The sequence below is a fragment of the Leguminivora glycinivorella genome, chromosome 10, assembly GCF_023078275.1.
Source record: "Leguminivora glycinivorella isolate SPB_JAAS2020 chromosome 10, LegGlyc_1.1, whole genome shotgun sequence".
NCBI classification, from domain to species: Eukaryota; Metazoa; Arthropoda; class Insecta; order Lepidoptera; family Tortricidae; genus Leguminivora; species Leguminivora glycinivorella.
This window is the reverse complement of record NC_062980.1, coordinates 2,581,690-2,600,695: the sequence shown is the minus strand read 5'-3', so window position 1 is coordinate 2,600,695 and position 19,006 is coordinate 2,581,690. Positions and strand designations below refer to the sequence as shown.

Below are 19,006 nucleotides of genomic sequence, written 5' to 3'. Positions count from 1 at the left end.
AACTCGGTTTATCATAGCCTTTTCAAATATTTTTGAGATTGCTGGCAAAAGTGCTATGGGTCTATAATGTTGTGGATTTGTTTTATTGCCACCCGGTTTCAATAGGGGTTCAATAGATCCACTAGATTTCCCAAAATGTCCTAGGTAGTTTGTATGAAACTTTCCTTTTTTGTTACCGAGGGAATTGCTCATGTATTAAGCTCAGGGAGCGTTTTAGAATTTATTAACTTCATACAAATTGGTCGTGCGGATCGCTCCGCGCGGTCGGTCCGCGTGACACTAAAACCAGCCTTAAGCAGTCCCATCTAATGAGACGACTATTTGTGACGTGTAAAGTTTACCATTTATTAGACTTTCTCGCTAATAGGGATGACGACTACATAAAAAAATGGCATTCTGTTTAGTCCGTCAGTTAGATCGTCCAAAAATACTGAACACATATTTTTCGCGTTTTCTAATTAATGAAAAAATACAAAGATATATAGCATCAAAGTGCCGGAGTGGGGGCTTGTGACGTCACTTCTAAGTAAAGATTGTACCTACCCGTGACGTCACGCGAAACTTCAACGCACTGTACCGTCGTCATTTTTCGTTTACGAGAAAAAAGAAAAAATACGTGTCTAAAATTCTTTGATAATCAAACTGACGCATTAATTAGTTTTTTTTAGTCGTCTCGCCTATTAAGGTTTTTTTGATATCAAGACTTAGCCATTTTCGTGAATGGGATGGCAGTGTCTAGTAATGAGTTAAGATTAGATAACTTTTATGTGTCATCCGGACTTAGCAAAATATCAAGTCTACAGTTATGTCCGATCAATCGATCCAACAGGAAGAAAAAACGACCTCGTGGTTCGATCGATCGAACTAGACGAACTCTTAAAATCCCATTACTCCGATAGTAGGACTGACAGGATTTGAAAAGTCCTTACAGTCCGATCAATCAAGCCAACAGGAAAAAAAATATTCGTATTTCGATTGATCGGACTAGTCAATCGGACCGTGCGACCTAAGCGAAATCCGGCTCAAAGAAGATTCTTTACTGCTCTCGAACTTTGACCTATTTTCTTCCAACTGAGTAATCGATGCTTACCAAATGTTACTCATTATTCTGCCAACTCTCTCAACTAGGGTTTGCTCCCGGGAAATACCGGTACCGAAAGTACCGGGAATTCCCGGGATTTTTGACCAAGCAAAGAACCGGGAAATCAACTTGAAAAATCCCGGTACTTTCGGGAAATATTTTTTAAGTGACATTTTTGCGACAAAATTTATTTATTTCTGTTTATATTATTTAAACAGTTAAAAAATAGGCATAGGTACAGGAACACGCGCTTAATCACTATTTAATAGCGTTTGGCAGGCAACCTGGCAGCCGTAGCCACCGCGATACCCTAACTAGCCCCACTAGCCAGTTCAGTTAGTCGAGTTTTGTATTTTTGGTAAAAGTTTGTTATATTAATTTGTGTATTTATTTTTTCTCTCTCAATCTCATTTGACTAATTTCTCTGCATGTTATAAAACTGTGTTCGCTAATTTTGTGATAGACTCAAAAACTACTAAAGGGATATTTATGCGTTTTTCACCTATGTACGAATAGAGTGATTCTGGAGGAATGTTTAAGGTTTTTTTTATTATAAATTGATTATTAAAACATGACTGTGTGTATATTTGTGCTAAAAGTCGGTAAAAATCACACTGCTTATAAGCTTCAATCAAAAACCCTGCCCGTACTATCGACTTATAAGAAAATAATGTATGGTCGAATTGTCGCTCTGATACATAAATGTAGGTCTAGAAAAAAAGCCGGCAATGGCTTATGTCTAACTTTTAATGATAACTGCTATAAAGTTGCTTAACTTTAAAAAAATGTTTACATATATTGTGATATTACGGTATTCCACAGAAATTTCCAGAAAATGACTAATTTTCTCGAGAACGGTCCCTCTGACTAGCAAAAAAATAGTGCACCATTTCAAATGTTTTGTTTCCTTTAGTTTATATTCTTTGATTCAAATTATATGTTTGGGGAATTTTGTGAGGTTTTACTGCCGGTCTATAATCAATTATTATATTTCTTTAATAGTATTTGTCTTATTTCTTTTACTAAGCGATTAAACTTCTCCCAGTAATGGCAGATCGCTTAATCGGAGCAATGTATTGCAACGGTAACCATTGGTGCCTATGGTTGCCAGATAGTCGGGTTTTGGCAGAATTCTTCACGATTTTTTGTTGTTGTTGCACGGTATAATCTCACTATGAAAATGACTACGAAATAAAAAAAGGCAGATAAAATAATACGCCGAGCTAATCCGGTGCGGTTCGGTTATGGTAATATAATAATAAAAGACGTAAAATGCAAAAAAAATATGTTGTTTTATTTGAAAAAGCGAAAAAATTAGATCAGTCCCGAAAGTACCGAAAGTCCCGGGAAATCCCGGTTCCATATTGCTTCGGTACCGAAAATCCCGGTTCTTTAAAACAGTACCGGTACTGCAATCCCTAGTTGGTATAGTGGTGGGCCAATGTTTTAAATCCTGTTTTAAATCATATTATGTTATATGTCAAGTTGTTGCAATATCGTCTCAAAATATCGTTTTCTACTTTAGATTTCCTGTCATTAAAAAGTTGTGTGAAGATTTCAAATTTTGATTTCTAGCACGGTGAAAGCATGCACAACATCGTCGGCCGTATCGGAGGCGACAGCGCTCTCTCTCCCCGCGGCACGCAATACGCCAGCGCCCTAGCGCGCTACATCGACGCCCAGGCCATCCCTGGGCTACGTGTATGGACGTCGTGGATGCGACGCGCCATACAGACGGTTAAAGACGTCAAGGCACCGCAGGAAAGGTGGAAGGCGCTTAATGAGATCGATGCTGTAAGTGTGTGTTAGTCTTAAGTTCCAACGCCTTGGCTCGCTATATCGACGCCCAGGCCATCCCTGGGCTACGTGTATGGACGTCCTGGATGCGACGCGCGATTCAGACGGTTAAAGACGTCAAAGCACCGCAGGTACGGTGGAAGCGCACAATGAGATCGATGCTGTAAGTGTGTGTTGGTCTTAAGTTCCACCGCATTAGCGCGTTACATTGACACCCAGGCCATCCCTGGACCCATCCCATACACGTAAGGACGTCGTGGATGCGGCGCGCCATACAGACGGTTAAAGAAGTCAAGGCACCGTAGGAAAGGTGGAAGGAGAACAATGAGATTGATGATGTGAGTGTAAATTAGTCTAAGTCTAAGGAGGTACATTGACGCCCTGGATATAACACGATTACGTGTATCGACGTCGTATTTGTGACGTGCTAACATAAAATTGAGGGCTTCACTGTTTCCGATATCTCGCGACTAAATGCTGGAATAATATCCCTCCACCAAATTACTTAAAACACAATGTAACTTATACACCGATTGTTAATTATATCCTTTTGTAATACCCTATCATCTTATTCAATATATTTTACCCCTCAGGGCATCTGCGAAGAGATGACCTACGCCGAGATCCAAGAAAAGTACCCTTCAGACTTCAACGCGCGGGACGCCAACAAGTTCGCGTACAGATACCCCCGAGGGGAAAGTTACGAAGACTTAGTGGCGAGACTCGAACCTGTGATCATGGAGTTGGAGAGACAGGGGAACGTACTGGTGGTGTCACATCAGGCGGTCATGCGGTGTCTACTGGCGTACTTCCTTGACAAATCTGCTGGTGAGTTCGTTTTAAGTATTACATTTGTGTCTTCTTTTAGTTTTTAACCCCCGACGCAAAAACGGGGTGTTATAAGTTTGACATGTCTGTTTATATGTGTGTGTCTGTGGCATCGTAGCTCCCGAACAGACTAGTTTTTTTTGTTTGAAAGTTGAATTAATCGGGAGTTTTGTAGTTAGGTTATCGTAGATTAAATACCTGACTTTCTGATAAGTTGCTGCTAATATCTTTTTCTGGCGAGCCGATGAAGAAAGTTTGCGTACCACGGACAGCAGTAGCTTAGTTGCTGACGATTTTTAGATTCCTTGTGTACTGGTACTTTGCTAAGCTACACATTCAAAATAATGAAATCTCGTATATTTTACATCATTGTGTGATTATTTGTTTGCAGAGGAGCTGCCTTACCTCCACGTGCCACTACACACGGTGATCAAACTAACGCCAGTCGCGTATGGCTGCCGTGAAGAACATGTTGCATTGGCCGTGGACGCCGTCGACACACACCGCCCCAAGCCCTCTGTGAGTACCATGTCTCGTCCACGCCAGTAGATGGCAGCACTATACTGTGATCAAACTAACGCCAGTCGCGTATGGCTGCCGTGAAGAACATGTTGCATTGGCCGTGGACGCCGTCGACACACACCGCCCCAAGCCCTCTGTGAGTACCATGTCTCATCCACGCCAGTAGGTGGCAGCACTATACGGTGATCAAACTAACGCCAGTCGCGTATGGCTGCCGTGAAGAACATGTTGCATTGGCCGTGGACGCCGTCGACACACACCGCCCCAAGCCCTCTGTGAGTACCATGTCTCATCCACGCCAGTAGATGGCAGCACTATACTGTGATCAAACTAACGCTAGTAGCCTATAGATGTCATGAAGAACACGTCGCATTAGCTGTAGACGCGGTAGATACGCACCGCCCCAAGCCCTCTGTGAGTACCATGTCTCATCCACGCCAGTAGATGGCAGCACTATACGGTGATCAAACTAACGCCAGTCGCGTATGGCTGCCGTGAAGAGCATGTTGCATTGGATGTGGACGCTGTCGACACACAGCCCCAAGCCCTCTGTGAGTATGAACACTAGACTCGCTGAACTTTAAGCCCTCTAATAGCCGAGTCCACAGCCACACAGAGCGAGGCACGTCCCGAGGCAATGTGCTACAGCCGTGCTATGTAGACGTGCCTCGACCGAGGCAGTGCGTGCGTTTTGCTCAGCTAAGCATCCTGCCCCGGCCGAGGACCCCGCTAATAAGGTATTTCTTCCATCAAAACCGAGTAAGCGATAACGTGGGACCAGTGCCTAAGGAACGCGCACCTGTGGTAGACAGCACAAATGTCTAGCTCGAGTTTCTAATTTACACCACAAGGTGAAAGGTCCTCCAAAGCGCACGGTCCCTGCCCTACGTAAATAAAAAAAATTGTTCCATTTCTACTGGTTTTTTTTGCCAAACTAAGTAAGTAGCTTAATGACGTTCATTCCAACAGAAATTCGTGTGATTCGTCCTTATTTCAAAGGAAGGCACTGGTCCCACCGCGAGCTCGTAAACTATGATGTCTATGATCTATTGGCTATAAAAGCGAATAAAAGATAAAATAAAAGAGAGACGGCGATGCATATAGTTAGTTACTCGCCGTGAGCTATCAATATCGCCGTGTCTCTTTTATTTGCACGGGAGTGCTAATCTTTTGTTCGTTTTTATAGCCGATAGCTCATAGCTTACTAGCTCGCGGTGGGACCAGTGCCGAAACATGAGAACTGTGGTGGAAGGCCATATTTTCTTGTCAAATTACTAAAATTTTTATACTATTGTCTTTATTGGTAACAACAAAATTTCTACACTCACCAGTTTACCGCACTTTTAGGCCTCCGCCACACATAAAGCGTTTTGATAGCGTAGCGTTAGCGGAGCACAATGATAGCGGTGCGCCGGACGAACGCTGGCGTTCCGCTCGCATTCCGCTCGCAATCCGCGCTCGTTAGTTCTCGCTGGGCGCAACGCCAACGTTCATCCGGCGCACCGCTTTCATTGCGCTCCGCCTACGCTCTCTAAACGCGCATGTGTGGTCGAGCTTTTAGATTTGTTTTATGTGAACAACGTAAACAAACAAAATAATTGTTACAACATGGTAATATGAATATTGTAAATGTAATGTAAGTTTTATTCCTAACAGGGCGAGGAGGAGGAAGACAAAACCGACATATAGGGCACGTACGCTATATGTTGTGTCGCATGACAGTGCATAGTTAGCTCTGCGCAGTCTGCCAAAATAAAGTAGAAATTCAAAACTGGCAACGTTGTAGTCTCGTACAACCAGGGAACAATCATCATCATCAAATTATTTTATTATTATTATTTTTTATATGGCCCTTAGCCACGACATTGGTCTAAGCGCGACAGCGGTGAGCGGCGCCCATACATTGAAGCAAGACACAGCGATGGGACTTTTCATTCGCACGTATGGCTGCCGCTCACTGCTGTCGCGCTTAGACCAATGTCGTGGCTGGGCCCTTAGAGTTGGTCAAAAGGCGCCTAGCCTTATGACGACCGGTCTGGCACAGTCGGTAGTGACCCTGCCTGCTACGCCGCGGTCCCGGGTTCGAATCCCGGTAAGGGCATTTATTTGTGTGATGTGAGCACAGATATTTGTTCCTGAGTCATGGATGTTTTCTATGTATATAAGTATTTGTATATTATATATATCGTTGTCTGAGTACCCACAACACAAGCCTTCTTGAGCTTACCGTGGGGCTCAGTCAATCTGTGTAAGAATGTCCTATAATATTTATATTTATGAGAGATAACATACACTAGATAAATTTCATCGGGTACCACGGCGGGCGGGGTCTAGCGGTAATGACGTTAGCCGCGTAAGCTGATGACCCGGGTTCGATTCCCGGCTCGGCCACCAGTGGGCCTTGTCGTTTTTTCGTGTATGATATCTATTTCAATTTATAATTATAGTCTCCCATATTTAAAGTCACACACAGGTCGAACGCGATTAATTAACATTATTTTTACCTTTTTTCCCAACGTTTATTTTAGGTTGCACTGGCCGTGGTACGCGGAAGACTGACGTCCCAGCATAGGGATGTCACGGAGATGTAAACATTCGCGAAAACTACGAGATATTAATTTATATGTATAAATGTTCCAAAACAAAAACCAAGCAATAATCAACCCGCTTTTAGGTAAAAATTGTTTATTTCAAAACCGAGCACGAACTTCACACAGCACTCACAACATCGCGCACTGTCGCGAAGATAGATCTTTTGGTTTGAACATTTGAATCACTGGCCCCATGCTGCGATAATCTATTACGCAAAACTTCCTCGTTAAAGCGAATGCGAATGTCAATGCAAATGTTTACAAAGAATACGCGATATGCGAAGTGTTATAATTATAGTCTCGTCTTTCAAGTCAATATAACCGGCATAGCCAAAGTGACAATCGTTGATGCTACGCGGCGATCGGAACGTCTATCTCCGTCGCACCACTGCAGAAGTGCGATAGGGAGAGCTAGCGTAGTAAGCGTTTGCTAGTAAGAAAACGGGACGATACTTCGATGTTGCCACTTTTTAATTACTACTGTTTTTTGTCAAGCTGTAATATATGGACGATGTGGACTGGAGATCTTTTATTTTATTTCATATCATCATCATCAATCATTTAAGAGTTGGACTCTTGTCGGTGGAGCAACTTCCATGCGTGCCGGTCTTCTGCCTTCCTTTTGACTTCCTGATACGACACAACGTTGATTTTTTCCTTTATTTGGGTCATATACGCTCTCCTTGGTCTCCCCCTTTGCCTTCTTGCCTCAATTCTTCCTTCTATTATGTTTTTAATGAATTCGTCGTGTCGTATCAGGTGCCCAAGCATTTTCCCTCTTCTGTTATCTATAGTTCTCAGCAAACTTCTTTTTTCTCCTATTATATTTAAAGCCTCTTCGTTAGTTTTCATTTGAGTCCAACTGATCCTTGCCATTCGACGCCAGCACCACATTTCAAAAGCCTCCAGCCTCTTCCGATCACGCTGTGTCATTGTCCACGTTTCGCTACCGTATAGTGCTATGCTCCAGATGTACACTTTTATTAGCCTTTTGCGGATATTGTTTTTTCGATGTATTTCATATACCCAACGTATATCTTTTACTATTTTTTTATATTTGACGACCGGTTTGGCTCAGTCGGTGGACCCTGCCTGTTAAGCCGCGGTCCTGGGTTCGAATCCCGGTAAGGGCTTTTATTTGTGTGATGAACACAGATATTTGTTCCTGAGTCATGGATGTTTTCTATGTATATAAGTATGTATTTATCTATTTAAGTATGTATGTCGTCGTTTAGCACACATAGTACAAGATTTGCTTTAGTTTGGGGCTAAGTTGATCTGTGTAAGGTGTCTCCAATATTTATTTATTTATTTATTTCTGTGTAATTAGAATATTTAATTTAAAAAAAATCACTGAAATGTCATTTTAGGGATCATCCATAAATTACGTCACACTAAAAATCATGATTTTTGACCCCTTGTTGCATGTTAATATTTTCCACCTGTTGTGTGTGTGTGTGTGTGTGACAAATTTAAATAACCTACGTGCTTTGAAACCCCAGCAAAACAATTGGTATCTTTTATAACAGGATGCGAAGCCGAAAATAGGTGATTGTCTAGTCCATTTAGATCATTTTTTAGCTATATGGTAGCTTAGACAAATTTTAGTTTATTTATCGACCCAAGTAATCACTCCAATAATTTTTTTTATGTTATTCAATTTTTATATATATCACTGTAGTTTGTTTTTCTTTAGACACATATATTTCAAATAAAAACCACGGTATTTTTATATGTAAGAAGGTACAAATATAAAGTGTCCAAGTACAAATAATAAACTAAATCCCGGTCCACATCGCCCATATAATTCCCGCAGTAAAATAGTATACCGATAGACTAGACCCGCCATGGCATGTTGAGAACTCACGATTCTGGGGCGGAACCACTAGAAAACTCACAAAGTTAAGTTACCACTTTGTACGGGGGTGGCGGTTGTGCTGTACCGACATTTTGTTTTTATAGATTAATTTATTGTTAATAGATATAGCTGAGTTCATCCGAACACTGCTTATTGCTAAATAAGCAAGATAATTAAGCGAATGGTTGGCTGCCGACGACATACGTGTCGCTTAACTTCAAATCTGGGTAAATCCATTCTGCTTTAAGGTTGATTATATAAAAAGTACTAGCTTTTACCCGCGGCTTCGCCCGCGTAGTAAAAGTATTCATTAAGATTTTCATTTGGATCCGTAGGGACCGTAGGTTTCTCTGTAGGTATATTTATCTGCGATTATTTCGATTGCACATAATACTTTTGCTTGCAATGATTGTAGAAATATTGCACATCGACCACAGCGTAGGTAATTCTATATACGCTGGGGAAACCTTTATAAACATCCCACATAGCCCGTATTTCGACACTATGATCGGTGGGTAAAAAGTACTTTTTTCTATTATCCCTTACATTTTTTTACATTTTGCTTATACTTATCGCAAACGTAATCTTCAAGCAAGCAAACAACGATCGTCTTAGAGCACATTGATTGTAAGAGACCGCCGACCGATTATCCGTATCCCGCTAACGATATACCCATATTATCCGTATCCGTATCGCTATCGCTATCGCTATCGCTATCGCTATCCCTATCGCTATCCCTATCGCTATCCCTATCGCTTTCCCTATCGCTATCCCTATCGCTATCCCTATCGCTATCCCTATCCCTATCCCTTATCAAGATGTTTAATGATATAACACTTTAAGTTATCGCGCTTTGTACACATATTTAAAGTCACATACAGGTCGAACGCGATTAATTAACATTATTTTTACCTTTTTTCCCAACGTTTCGGCCAGGTTGCACTGGCCGTGGTCGCGGAAGACTGACGTCCCAGCAAAATGTCACCGGAGATGTAAACAACACAAAACTACCCGATATTAATTTATATAAATGTTCGGGGTAGACAAATAAATATAATCTACCCGCTTTTAGTTAATGTTTATTTCTAACCATGTTTATTTTAAAGGTAAAAATAATGTTAATTAATCGCGATCGACCTGTATGTGACTTTAAATATATGTTTAATGATTTCTTATCAAGTGCTAAAATATAAAGTTTCATGGTTTTATCATTTAAAATTAAGAAATCCCATACAAACTTTCAACCTCTTTTTCAACCCCTTCATCCCTTTTTTTCGAAATAAAAAGTAGCCTATGTTCTGTCTCAGGGTCTAAAGATTGTCTGTTCCAAATTTCATCAAAATCGGTTGCGTGGTTTAAGCGGGAAAGCGTAACAGACAGACAGACAGAGTTACTTTCGCATTTATAATATTAGTATGGATAGTATGGATTAGTATGGATAATCGCGATCGACCTGTATGTGACTTTAAATATATGTTTAATGATTTCTTATCAAGTGCTAAAATATAAAGTTTCATGGTTTTATCATTTAAAATTAAGAAATCCCATACAAACTTTCAACCTCTTTTTCAACCCCTTCATCCCTTTTTTTCGAAATAAAAAGTAGCCTATGTTCTGTCTCAGGGTCTAAAGATTGTCTGTTCCAAATTTCATCAAAATCGGTTGCGTGGTTTAAGCGGGAAAGCGTAACAGACAGACAGACAGAGTTACTTTCGCATTTATAATATTAGTATGGAAGTATGGATATGGATAGTATGGATTAGTATGGATAATATGATTTGAATGATAATAAACCTTATAGCAGAATGGATTTACCCAAGTTTTGAAGCTAAGCGACATGCATATACGTAATAGTTACCTTATCCTCCCGAGTTCCGAAAGCAATATTTTGGTTTTGAATTTGTAATAAAATAAAATAAAAGTTTAAAATAGATTTTGGAATATGTGTAAATGGAATTTTACACGAGGACTGAGTAGTTTAAAAATATTATTTGACACTATTCGACATACAAGTTGTTAGAATAATCGGCTCACTTTATATTTTGTCAAACAAATTGTATGATTATTTTTGTAGATCACTAAAAATCGTGTAAAAGCCGTTATGATCATTATTTAAGACTAAAACCCTAACATAGCAAAGATTAACTCTCTCTTAGCAAACATTAACGATTGTATAAATATAAACACACCTTGTCGAAATTATATAAAAATATTAAGTGATAATTCGTTCTGTCGTCGGTAGCCACATTTGCTTATACCAAATTTATTCCAATATTATATTTATTTATTTTCACCTAATTGGCACTACCGCTGTACAGCGCTTTTCTAAATTGAACAAAAACACTTTTGGCATTAACAATGAAGCTGTCACAATACGCATGGCAAACAAATTCTAATAAAAATTCAAGTAATAAATAGGTACCCTAGCTGGGTGAATCAACTTTTTCTTGTCTGTTATTGCCATGTTTACGGTCCCCTCAGTCACGCTGGTTTTATGCAAAATTATGCAAGCATGCATGTAGTCCATGTTTGTGGATGGCAATTAAAGAACGGGCTTGTTAACACCGGAAAAATGCATGTTTGCATAGTTTAAGTAGCATATTTTTGCATAAAACCTGCGTGCATGGCAATGACAGACAAGAAAAAGTCGATTCACCCAGCTACATAATTAAAATAAAATTTAAAACATCAACTTTGCCCTTTCTGCTTCAACTTTGCTCGAAGACAAAATTAAGAAATTGATAAATTTAGATAATAATATCAACCGGGACTTTTACGTCTAGTGGGTTAAATGCGGTATTTGAAGATATCTTCTAAACGGAACATTTTAGAACTATTTCAACCGTTTACGTCCGGAGTATGGTCACCAAACTTTAAATTTATACGGTTATCCCTCACTAGGGACATAGGGCTCTTAGAAGAATCTCCACTTTTCACGGCTATCATAGTTCTAATATATTCGGTATATTCCTGTTATAAAATATCTTCAAAAGACGCATTTAGGTACTCCACCTGACGCTAATATCTCGATTGATCTTAACTGAAATTTATCAAGTGATTGCCTAAAATGTCTAACGGGCAAAGTTGGGTCGGTTGGTTGGTTGGATAAAATACCTACCCCCTTATTCATAAACATACACTAAAGTTATCAAGCCGATAAAGTTCGTTTGCCCCTTTCCGACGTATTGGTGTGATAGAAAGGGCCAAACGAACTTCATCGGTTTGATAACTTTAGTGTACGTTTATTAATAAGGGGGCTATAGTATAAAAGGATATACATATATCAATTATAAGTAATACGGTATTTTAATACAGAACTTATCCCACAGGTGATACCAGCGCCCTTGATCGCGCCGCCAGTAGCGCCGGTGCTCAACGGAGAATCGAACGGTGACACCGATCAGTGCAAAAAACATTAATATCTATATACAGGACTTAGTAGTGACAAATGACCAGAAACTTTCTTATACTAACCTCTTTAATAAAGTAAATAAGCCGCTAATAATCGTTTGTCCCTTTCCGACGTATAGGTATGATACTCAGAGCATATAATACTAGAGAGCGGACAAGTCGCAAATGTTAGCTCATTGAGCGAGTTGTCTTTGTGTGATGCGTACGTGATGACACGACTCGATGGTCGTTCGCATGTACTATCAGCTGCAAAAGTGCATGTAAGTAAGTAAGTAAGTAATCATTTATTGTCAGATTGTGCAAATCAGTTTACAGATGTTACAATATTAATAAACAATTATAGCTTGTGTCACAATCAACCGTTTTACGGTGTACAATATACATAATTATTCCTATAACTAAATAAAATTTAACTTAAATAATAAAAACAGTCAGGTACATTATTATATAGGAACTACATTATTATTTATTATTTAATATCTCATATCATTATAAAATGTAATATAGCATCAGCTCATTTACATAATAATTAATGTCGAAAATAGTCAGAGTAAGTATACATGCGTGTTAATCAATAAATTGTGTTTTATGAAAAAAGTCCTCGAGGTTATAAAAACATTCGGTTACTAGATAGTTCTTTAGCTTAGAAAAAAATTTATGGTTCGGCAACTCAGTCCACGACATAGGAAGTGCATTGAAAATACGAACAGCCATGTGGTAGCAATTTTTCTTATTCATCTCTAGTCTACTATTTGGGACTACTAAAGCTTTATGTGTGACTGTGCATGGCGAATTTATCAATGAATTCATTCATAATTTCTCCATGCACTTTTGCAGCTGATAGTACACAGACATGGAAATGATGCGCGTATATTGCACAATAGCCCAATACGAGCGCCCATCTACAACTTGGTTGTGGGTTTAAGAACTTGCTACAGGCGTATTCAATATGCTTTCTATCATACCGTTCATACCACAGATACAGTACAATCTCGATAATCCGGCACAGTTGCTGACATTATCCATATACAGTATGTAAACTAACGAAAACCATTTACTGTAACCCGTAAATGTCCAGGTGATACTGAGAAACTTTTACTATGGTACCAACACCCAAAACGCGAAATAAAAATTTACTCTCCCATAGGAAATACTTACTATAAAATAAAACTACCTATGAAACTGTCAGAAGATATTTTCGTGATTTCGGGGTTGATCCCATAGTAAAAGTTTCTCAGTATCACCTGGACATATACGGGTTACAGTAAATGGTTTTCGTTAGTTTACATGCCTACTGTATATATATATATATATTTATATATTATGTATGTCGTATAAAAAGACTACTAAAATAATACGTTCAAATAACATTCGACTATTATTTTTATTTAGCCACTTTTATGGTGAAGTCAGACTGATAATTTACGCATAGATGGTAAACGCACTTGAAATTATCACTTGCATCTCTATTTTAGTGCTGAATAACTGGACGTATCGGACCACCGAAGTGCCGGATTATCGAGATTGTATTGTATTTCTATATCTGGTATGATAAAAAGGGCCAAACGATTTTTATCGGCATGTTAATTTTAATAAATCTTTTTGAATAAAGGGGTAATTTTCTGGCTTACAAGTTATATATCTGAATGGTACCAAGTACATTTAGTCATGGAATACTTATAAGTATTTATTTAAGAGTGTCATCTTTGCCACAAAATCTGGATTTCATGGCACATGTGTGATTCTATGATGACTTCACATATGTGCGCTTTTTGCAGGTCGCTTCTGTTGGTCTCAAAAATGTCTGGGCTACAAGATTATGGACAAAAATATTGTAAAATATTCTTTAACTGAAACATCTTTTTAAATTACTGTACAAATTTTGTAATATAAATTAATTGTAAATCCACTTTATCAGTCGTCGATAATAGTTATTTGTTATACAAGGGGGCTAAGTTGTATTTTAACGCCGAGTGTGGAATTGAAAAACGAGCAAGTGAAAGGATTCTATAGTTGAACCACGAGCGAAGCGAGTGGTTCAAGAATAGAATCCTGAACTTGCGAGTTTTTTAACACACGAGAAGTAAAATACATTTGCACCCGAGTGTAACACAAAACTTTTCCCCTCACTGTAGCGAGGAAACTACAACGCAAAAATGCGTTTATCACTGCTTCCAGTAGTTCCACAGGTGGTAAATCATCTTTATTACTAGATTCACTTACTTTAATCAATTTTAAAGCAGTTAATTTGACTTTATTCAAGGTCAAATTACTTTACCCACTAGTGGATAAAATGCGTTTTTACCCGCTGGTATTAAAGGACAAAACACGTGTTTCCGAGCTAATGAGAGGAAAAGGTTATTTTTAAGTGAATCTTTACAGCAATATCGCCTTGGGAACTCGCATGCGAGTTTAGTTACATTACGGGCTGTCACAGCCATCAAATACCGCAATGTAATAAAACTCGTATGCTAGTTCTCGTCTAAATGGACCCGTGACTACCCATAAAGTAGTATCGATTATGTAATTGTTATTTATAACTCGTATTGTCAGTGACTCTAAATGTGACTCACCGTTATAAAAGAGCCCTTATGCTTCATGTACAATATAATTAAGGACCATTTTATCAAAATATGTTGAATTTTTGAGATAGAATATGACCAAAAAGGTTCCAGTATACTCGTACTTGAAGAGATTGACTGTCAAATTAAATGTATAGTCACAGTGTATAGAATGCCATCTCTCGGCACAGGTTTAAAACTTTTGAACCTGAGTTTTGACAAAAGCGCCATATAGCCGAGAATCAATGGTGTAGCGCCATCCATCTAAACGTACATTTTTTGATGGTTCCGAGGTACGAGGTATTCTTTCTTAGACTTTATCTGTCTATACCGAATTATATATGTCTTTGATAGGACTATTGTACTTGAATTTTAAGGACTCTTGTATGTAAATCGATGTAATTTAAACTTTGTGTTGGCTTGTACCTTGTGCCGTCTGTGAAGTCGAATTTGAGACTGATATTATGAGTCTAGATCATCTAAGTCTTGCTGTCGCAAAATTTATTGTGAAAAAAAATCGCGGCCATTTTATCATTTCACTATTTTCATTAGAATAGTGCTGGGACAAAAAATAAAAAAAAAATCTTTGAAATTGTTTAGTGCATTCGAATTTTGAAAATTGTGCTTATTTTGAAGCCGTCCTTTGAAATATTTGTAAGTTAAATTGTAACTTTCAGGACGCTTTCTACTATAATTTATAAAGTGGGATGAGAACTGGCAGTGCCAGTGCCCTTTTCTTTACGAAAGTGTATATATTAATAAATTTTTGATATTGACAGTAAAAAAAATACTAACGTAGTTTGTGTCACTTAAAACAACTATACATATATTATGTTATTGACAAAGTTGAAATTCTCTTGTCATGGTTGATTGAGAATAATACCAAAAAGCGTTTGTTGTAAAATTGTAAATAAGAAATTCAAGCTTTTTTCGGCACCTTTTTTGCTACTGTAGACTTATTATATGTGTCGTACCACTTCGGCTGGATCCTTCTTTGTTACATGTGCAGTAAGCGTTTTCATGACAGAATTTCTATTAAAAGTTCAGTTAAAAAAATAGGAATTGTGGGAAAGAGGAAGTGGCGATAAATTTATCGCCTACTCGTTTCAAAATTCCTCTTTTCCGCTCTTGTATCGTAATGTACTATATTGCACTAGTAGTATAAGGATCCTAAGAAGGAAGTCCACATATATTGATTTAAACTAACACGATCGTCACTCATATTATTAAATTAAAACATATTTACGCAAAAAATAAAAGGAATAAGGCCCGTTTTAATTTAATAATATGAAGCACATATTTGTATATTTTTATAAGTGCTCCAGTTTTCCCTACCACTTGTCGGGCCCATTTCTCGAAGCTACAAGTTACAAGTCAATGTCTAATATGACAAGTTGGAAAGAGACTTGTAACTTGTAACTCTTGTAAGTTTCCGTTTTGAAAAATGGGTCCCTGGGGCCCATTTCTCGAAAGGTACAAGCCATGTATTACAAGTGTGTTTCCATGACAACCCATACGATTTGACAGTTCGCGCACTTGTAATACAAGGCTTGTACCTTTTGAGAAACGGGCCCCATGGTCATATTGATATATGTAGGTAGGTTACAAGCAATGGTTTACAAATGGCTATGTATATTACATGTATGTTATTGTTAATTTAATGTTTATTATAAGTGTATTTCTAAGTGGGTCTGTGTGTTTTATTTATCCCATTTACTAGCCCCGTTTTATATACATTTTCGACATTTTTAGCTGAAACTCAAAGTGCATTACGATTTATGTGTTCCAGACAGGCAAGCATGGTCGCGCGATAAATAATAAAACATTGCCGTCCCGATAAATAATAAAACATGGCCTTTATCATTTCGAGGTCGAAACTTCGGATGGCCATCTGTACCTACTGAAAAACGTCATACGATATATGTGCAAAAAGGAAATTAGTAACTCGTGTCGATTTAAAACACTCCCATTGGATCGGTTGTGTTTTAATTTATCGCCACTCGTTTCGAACTTTCTTTTTTTCCGCACTTGTATCGTAATGTACTATTTCCCTGGGCGCACACGGAGGCGACAGTTGCACGGCGACATTTTTTGTCTCTGTCGTTACTACATGCGTCCAAGACAGAGACAAAAAATGTCGCCGTGCAACTGTCGCCTCCGTGTGCGCTCAGCCTTTCAGTGCATATGGGCCTTTCTATTTTCTATTCGACCTGACAAGAAATGTACTACTTTGCGATTAGTGCGGACTCTCGGTTCGGTCTGTTTGGAATAAGTATCCTCTTTTCTGCACTTGTATCGTAATCATGTATTACAAAACTCTGCCATCTAGTGAAACAAATGCACAGAAAGTACTTGCCATCTAGCGGAGAGTAGCCAACAAGTTATAATGTTAAATGGCACTACTCTTTGCTAGATGGCGCTATAATAATAATAATATAATAATAATAAAAGTCTTTATTTCGAAAACATTCATAGTTGTTGTAATAAAAAAATACAATAGATATATATTAAATTAAAAATATACTACTTACATGTTAAGGCGGTAGTCACTGCCTTAGAAGATTGCTCGGGTTGACAGTAAAACGCCGAATATCATTTTTGCGGGTTTTAAACGTTTGCCCAGACCGAATATACCGCATGATTAAAAAACGGACTCCCGCATCAGCAAACATGGTCTTTGCACTGCAGCAACGAGGTAATTTCATGAGTATTCTGAACGCATTGTTATACTGAACCCGAAGCGAAGTTGCACCACAGAGAGCATGTATAAAAACACTGGCAGAATGCCCTAAACAAGGTAATTTTTACGTCATTGGTACACTTGGAGAACCTTCGCGCCAGCATGTTACATCGGACCGCGAGGGCTCGCCTCTCCCGCTCCATGTCCATGTCGTCGCGACGGCTCCCCGTTAGATAGTGACCTAAGTACTTAAAAGATGCTACAACCCGAATAGGCGAACCATTCAAATAAACTGGCGGAACCATCTCCGGACCCTTACCATATCTGAAAACGAGCATTTCGGTTTTTAAAATATTATATTTCAGGTAATGCTGTTTTGAAAAAGATTCGCAAATCGATATCAGTTTTTGAATGCCCTGACTTGAGGGGCTGAGGAGCACCATGTCGTCCGCATAGCTCAGGTTGTTAACGCACACATTAGCAACATGGCAACCCGTCCTGGCACCCCTCAGCTCCTCAATCAGGCCATTGACATAAAGGCAAAACAGGTCCGGAGAGGTTATGCCCCCTTGACGCACTCCACACTCTAGCCTGTAATCGTTAGAGAGGGTGTCGCCCCATTTCACATTATTTGTTTGGTTTTCGTACCAATACTTAAGGATGTTGACCGTGTCTACTGGTACGTTTGACCCTAAGAGTTTAGTCCACAGTATGTCATAATTTACTAAATCAAAGGCGCGGCTTAAATCAAGAAAACATGCATACACAGATGTATGTCTACTGATATAATAGTTTACTACTGTTTTGAGACTAAGTATCGCGGACTCGGTCGACAGGCCGGCACGAAAACCAAACTGCGCGTCATTCAACTTTATATTTTTCGTCAATTCGGGCTGCAACAATCTTTCAAACACTTTACCAGTTATTGTGCCCAAGGATATCGGCCTATAGTTTCTTAGGTCAGACAGATCGCCTGTCTTATTTTTAGCTATAGGTACAACTATTGTTCTCATTAATGCTTCAGGCAGGTAACTGAACTGGATACACAGATTAAAGAAGACAGAGTATTATTCACACTTAAAGGTAACTTCGATTTGTATTCCAACGCTTTAGTATTTTTCCAAAATGCTGAAAATTTTTTGCATTTTCTATTTAAAGCTAAAATATTCATTTTAATCGAAGCTAACATTGATAATGCTTAAAAATTCTAGCGTTTAGAAATGTTTTATGATAGACTATCATTTAATTTTCTGTTGTTTATGTTATCTTGGAGATCTAAATTACTTATCAAAAGGTAGGTACTTAGTCAAGGTTTTGCATATTACAATGATGATGATGATTTAAATTATATAAGATATTGATGTAAAGAAAGCTTTATGACAACCTGAGGTAAGCCTAAAATAAACTAATCATCGCGACAAGATGTAAAATAATAATTAATTACTCTAAACTACTCTAATGCTATGTTAAATTTAGTTTGTATGTAGTTTATTACTTTAGGAAAAAACGCGAGCGCGTAGCGGAACACTAATTTCATAAAAACCGCAATGAACCGACCTACATAATACGCGATGCTGCAAAATAAACTTACAGAATCGTGATCGTGTTACCTAGCCGCCTAGGTACAGTCAAGTGTAAAAATATGGGTGCGTACAACTTATCAAAAATATGTCCCAT

At 38.5% G+C, this 19,006-nt stretch overlaps 1 protein-coding gene across 8 annotated transcripts in view; it reads left to right on the top strand.

The window, feature by feature from the left end:
* Nucleotides 1-12,489, top strand: part of LOC125230196 (6-phosphofructo-2-kinase/fructose-2,6-bisphosphatase) — a 65,492-nt gene extending 53,003 nt beyond the window's left edge. For 2 of the 8 annotated variants that reach the window (XM_048135275.1, XM_048135274.1), the window contains 4 exons: nucleotides 2,657-2,875; nucleotides 3,472-3,706; nucleotides 4,098-4,225; nucleotides 12,007-12,488. In XM_048135275.1, the coding sequence (XP_047991232.1) occupies nucleotides 2,657-2,875; nucleotides 3,472-3,706; nucleotides 4,098-4,225; nucleotides 12,007-12,096 (672 nt within the window). In that variant the 3' untranslated portion in view covers nucleotides 12,097-12,488. Of the gene's footprint in view, nucleotides 1-2,656; nucleotides 2,876-3,471; nucleotides 3,707-4,097; nucleotides 4,226-4,316; nucleotides 4,504-5,884; nucleotides 5,923-12,006 lie in introns of those variants that run through there. The other 6 variants (XM_048135270.1, XM_048135271.1, XR_007177500.1 and 3 more) reach the window with 5 other exon arrangements.
* Nucleotides 12,490-19,006: the final 6,517 nt, after the last annotated feature.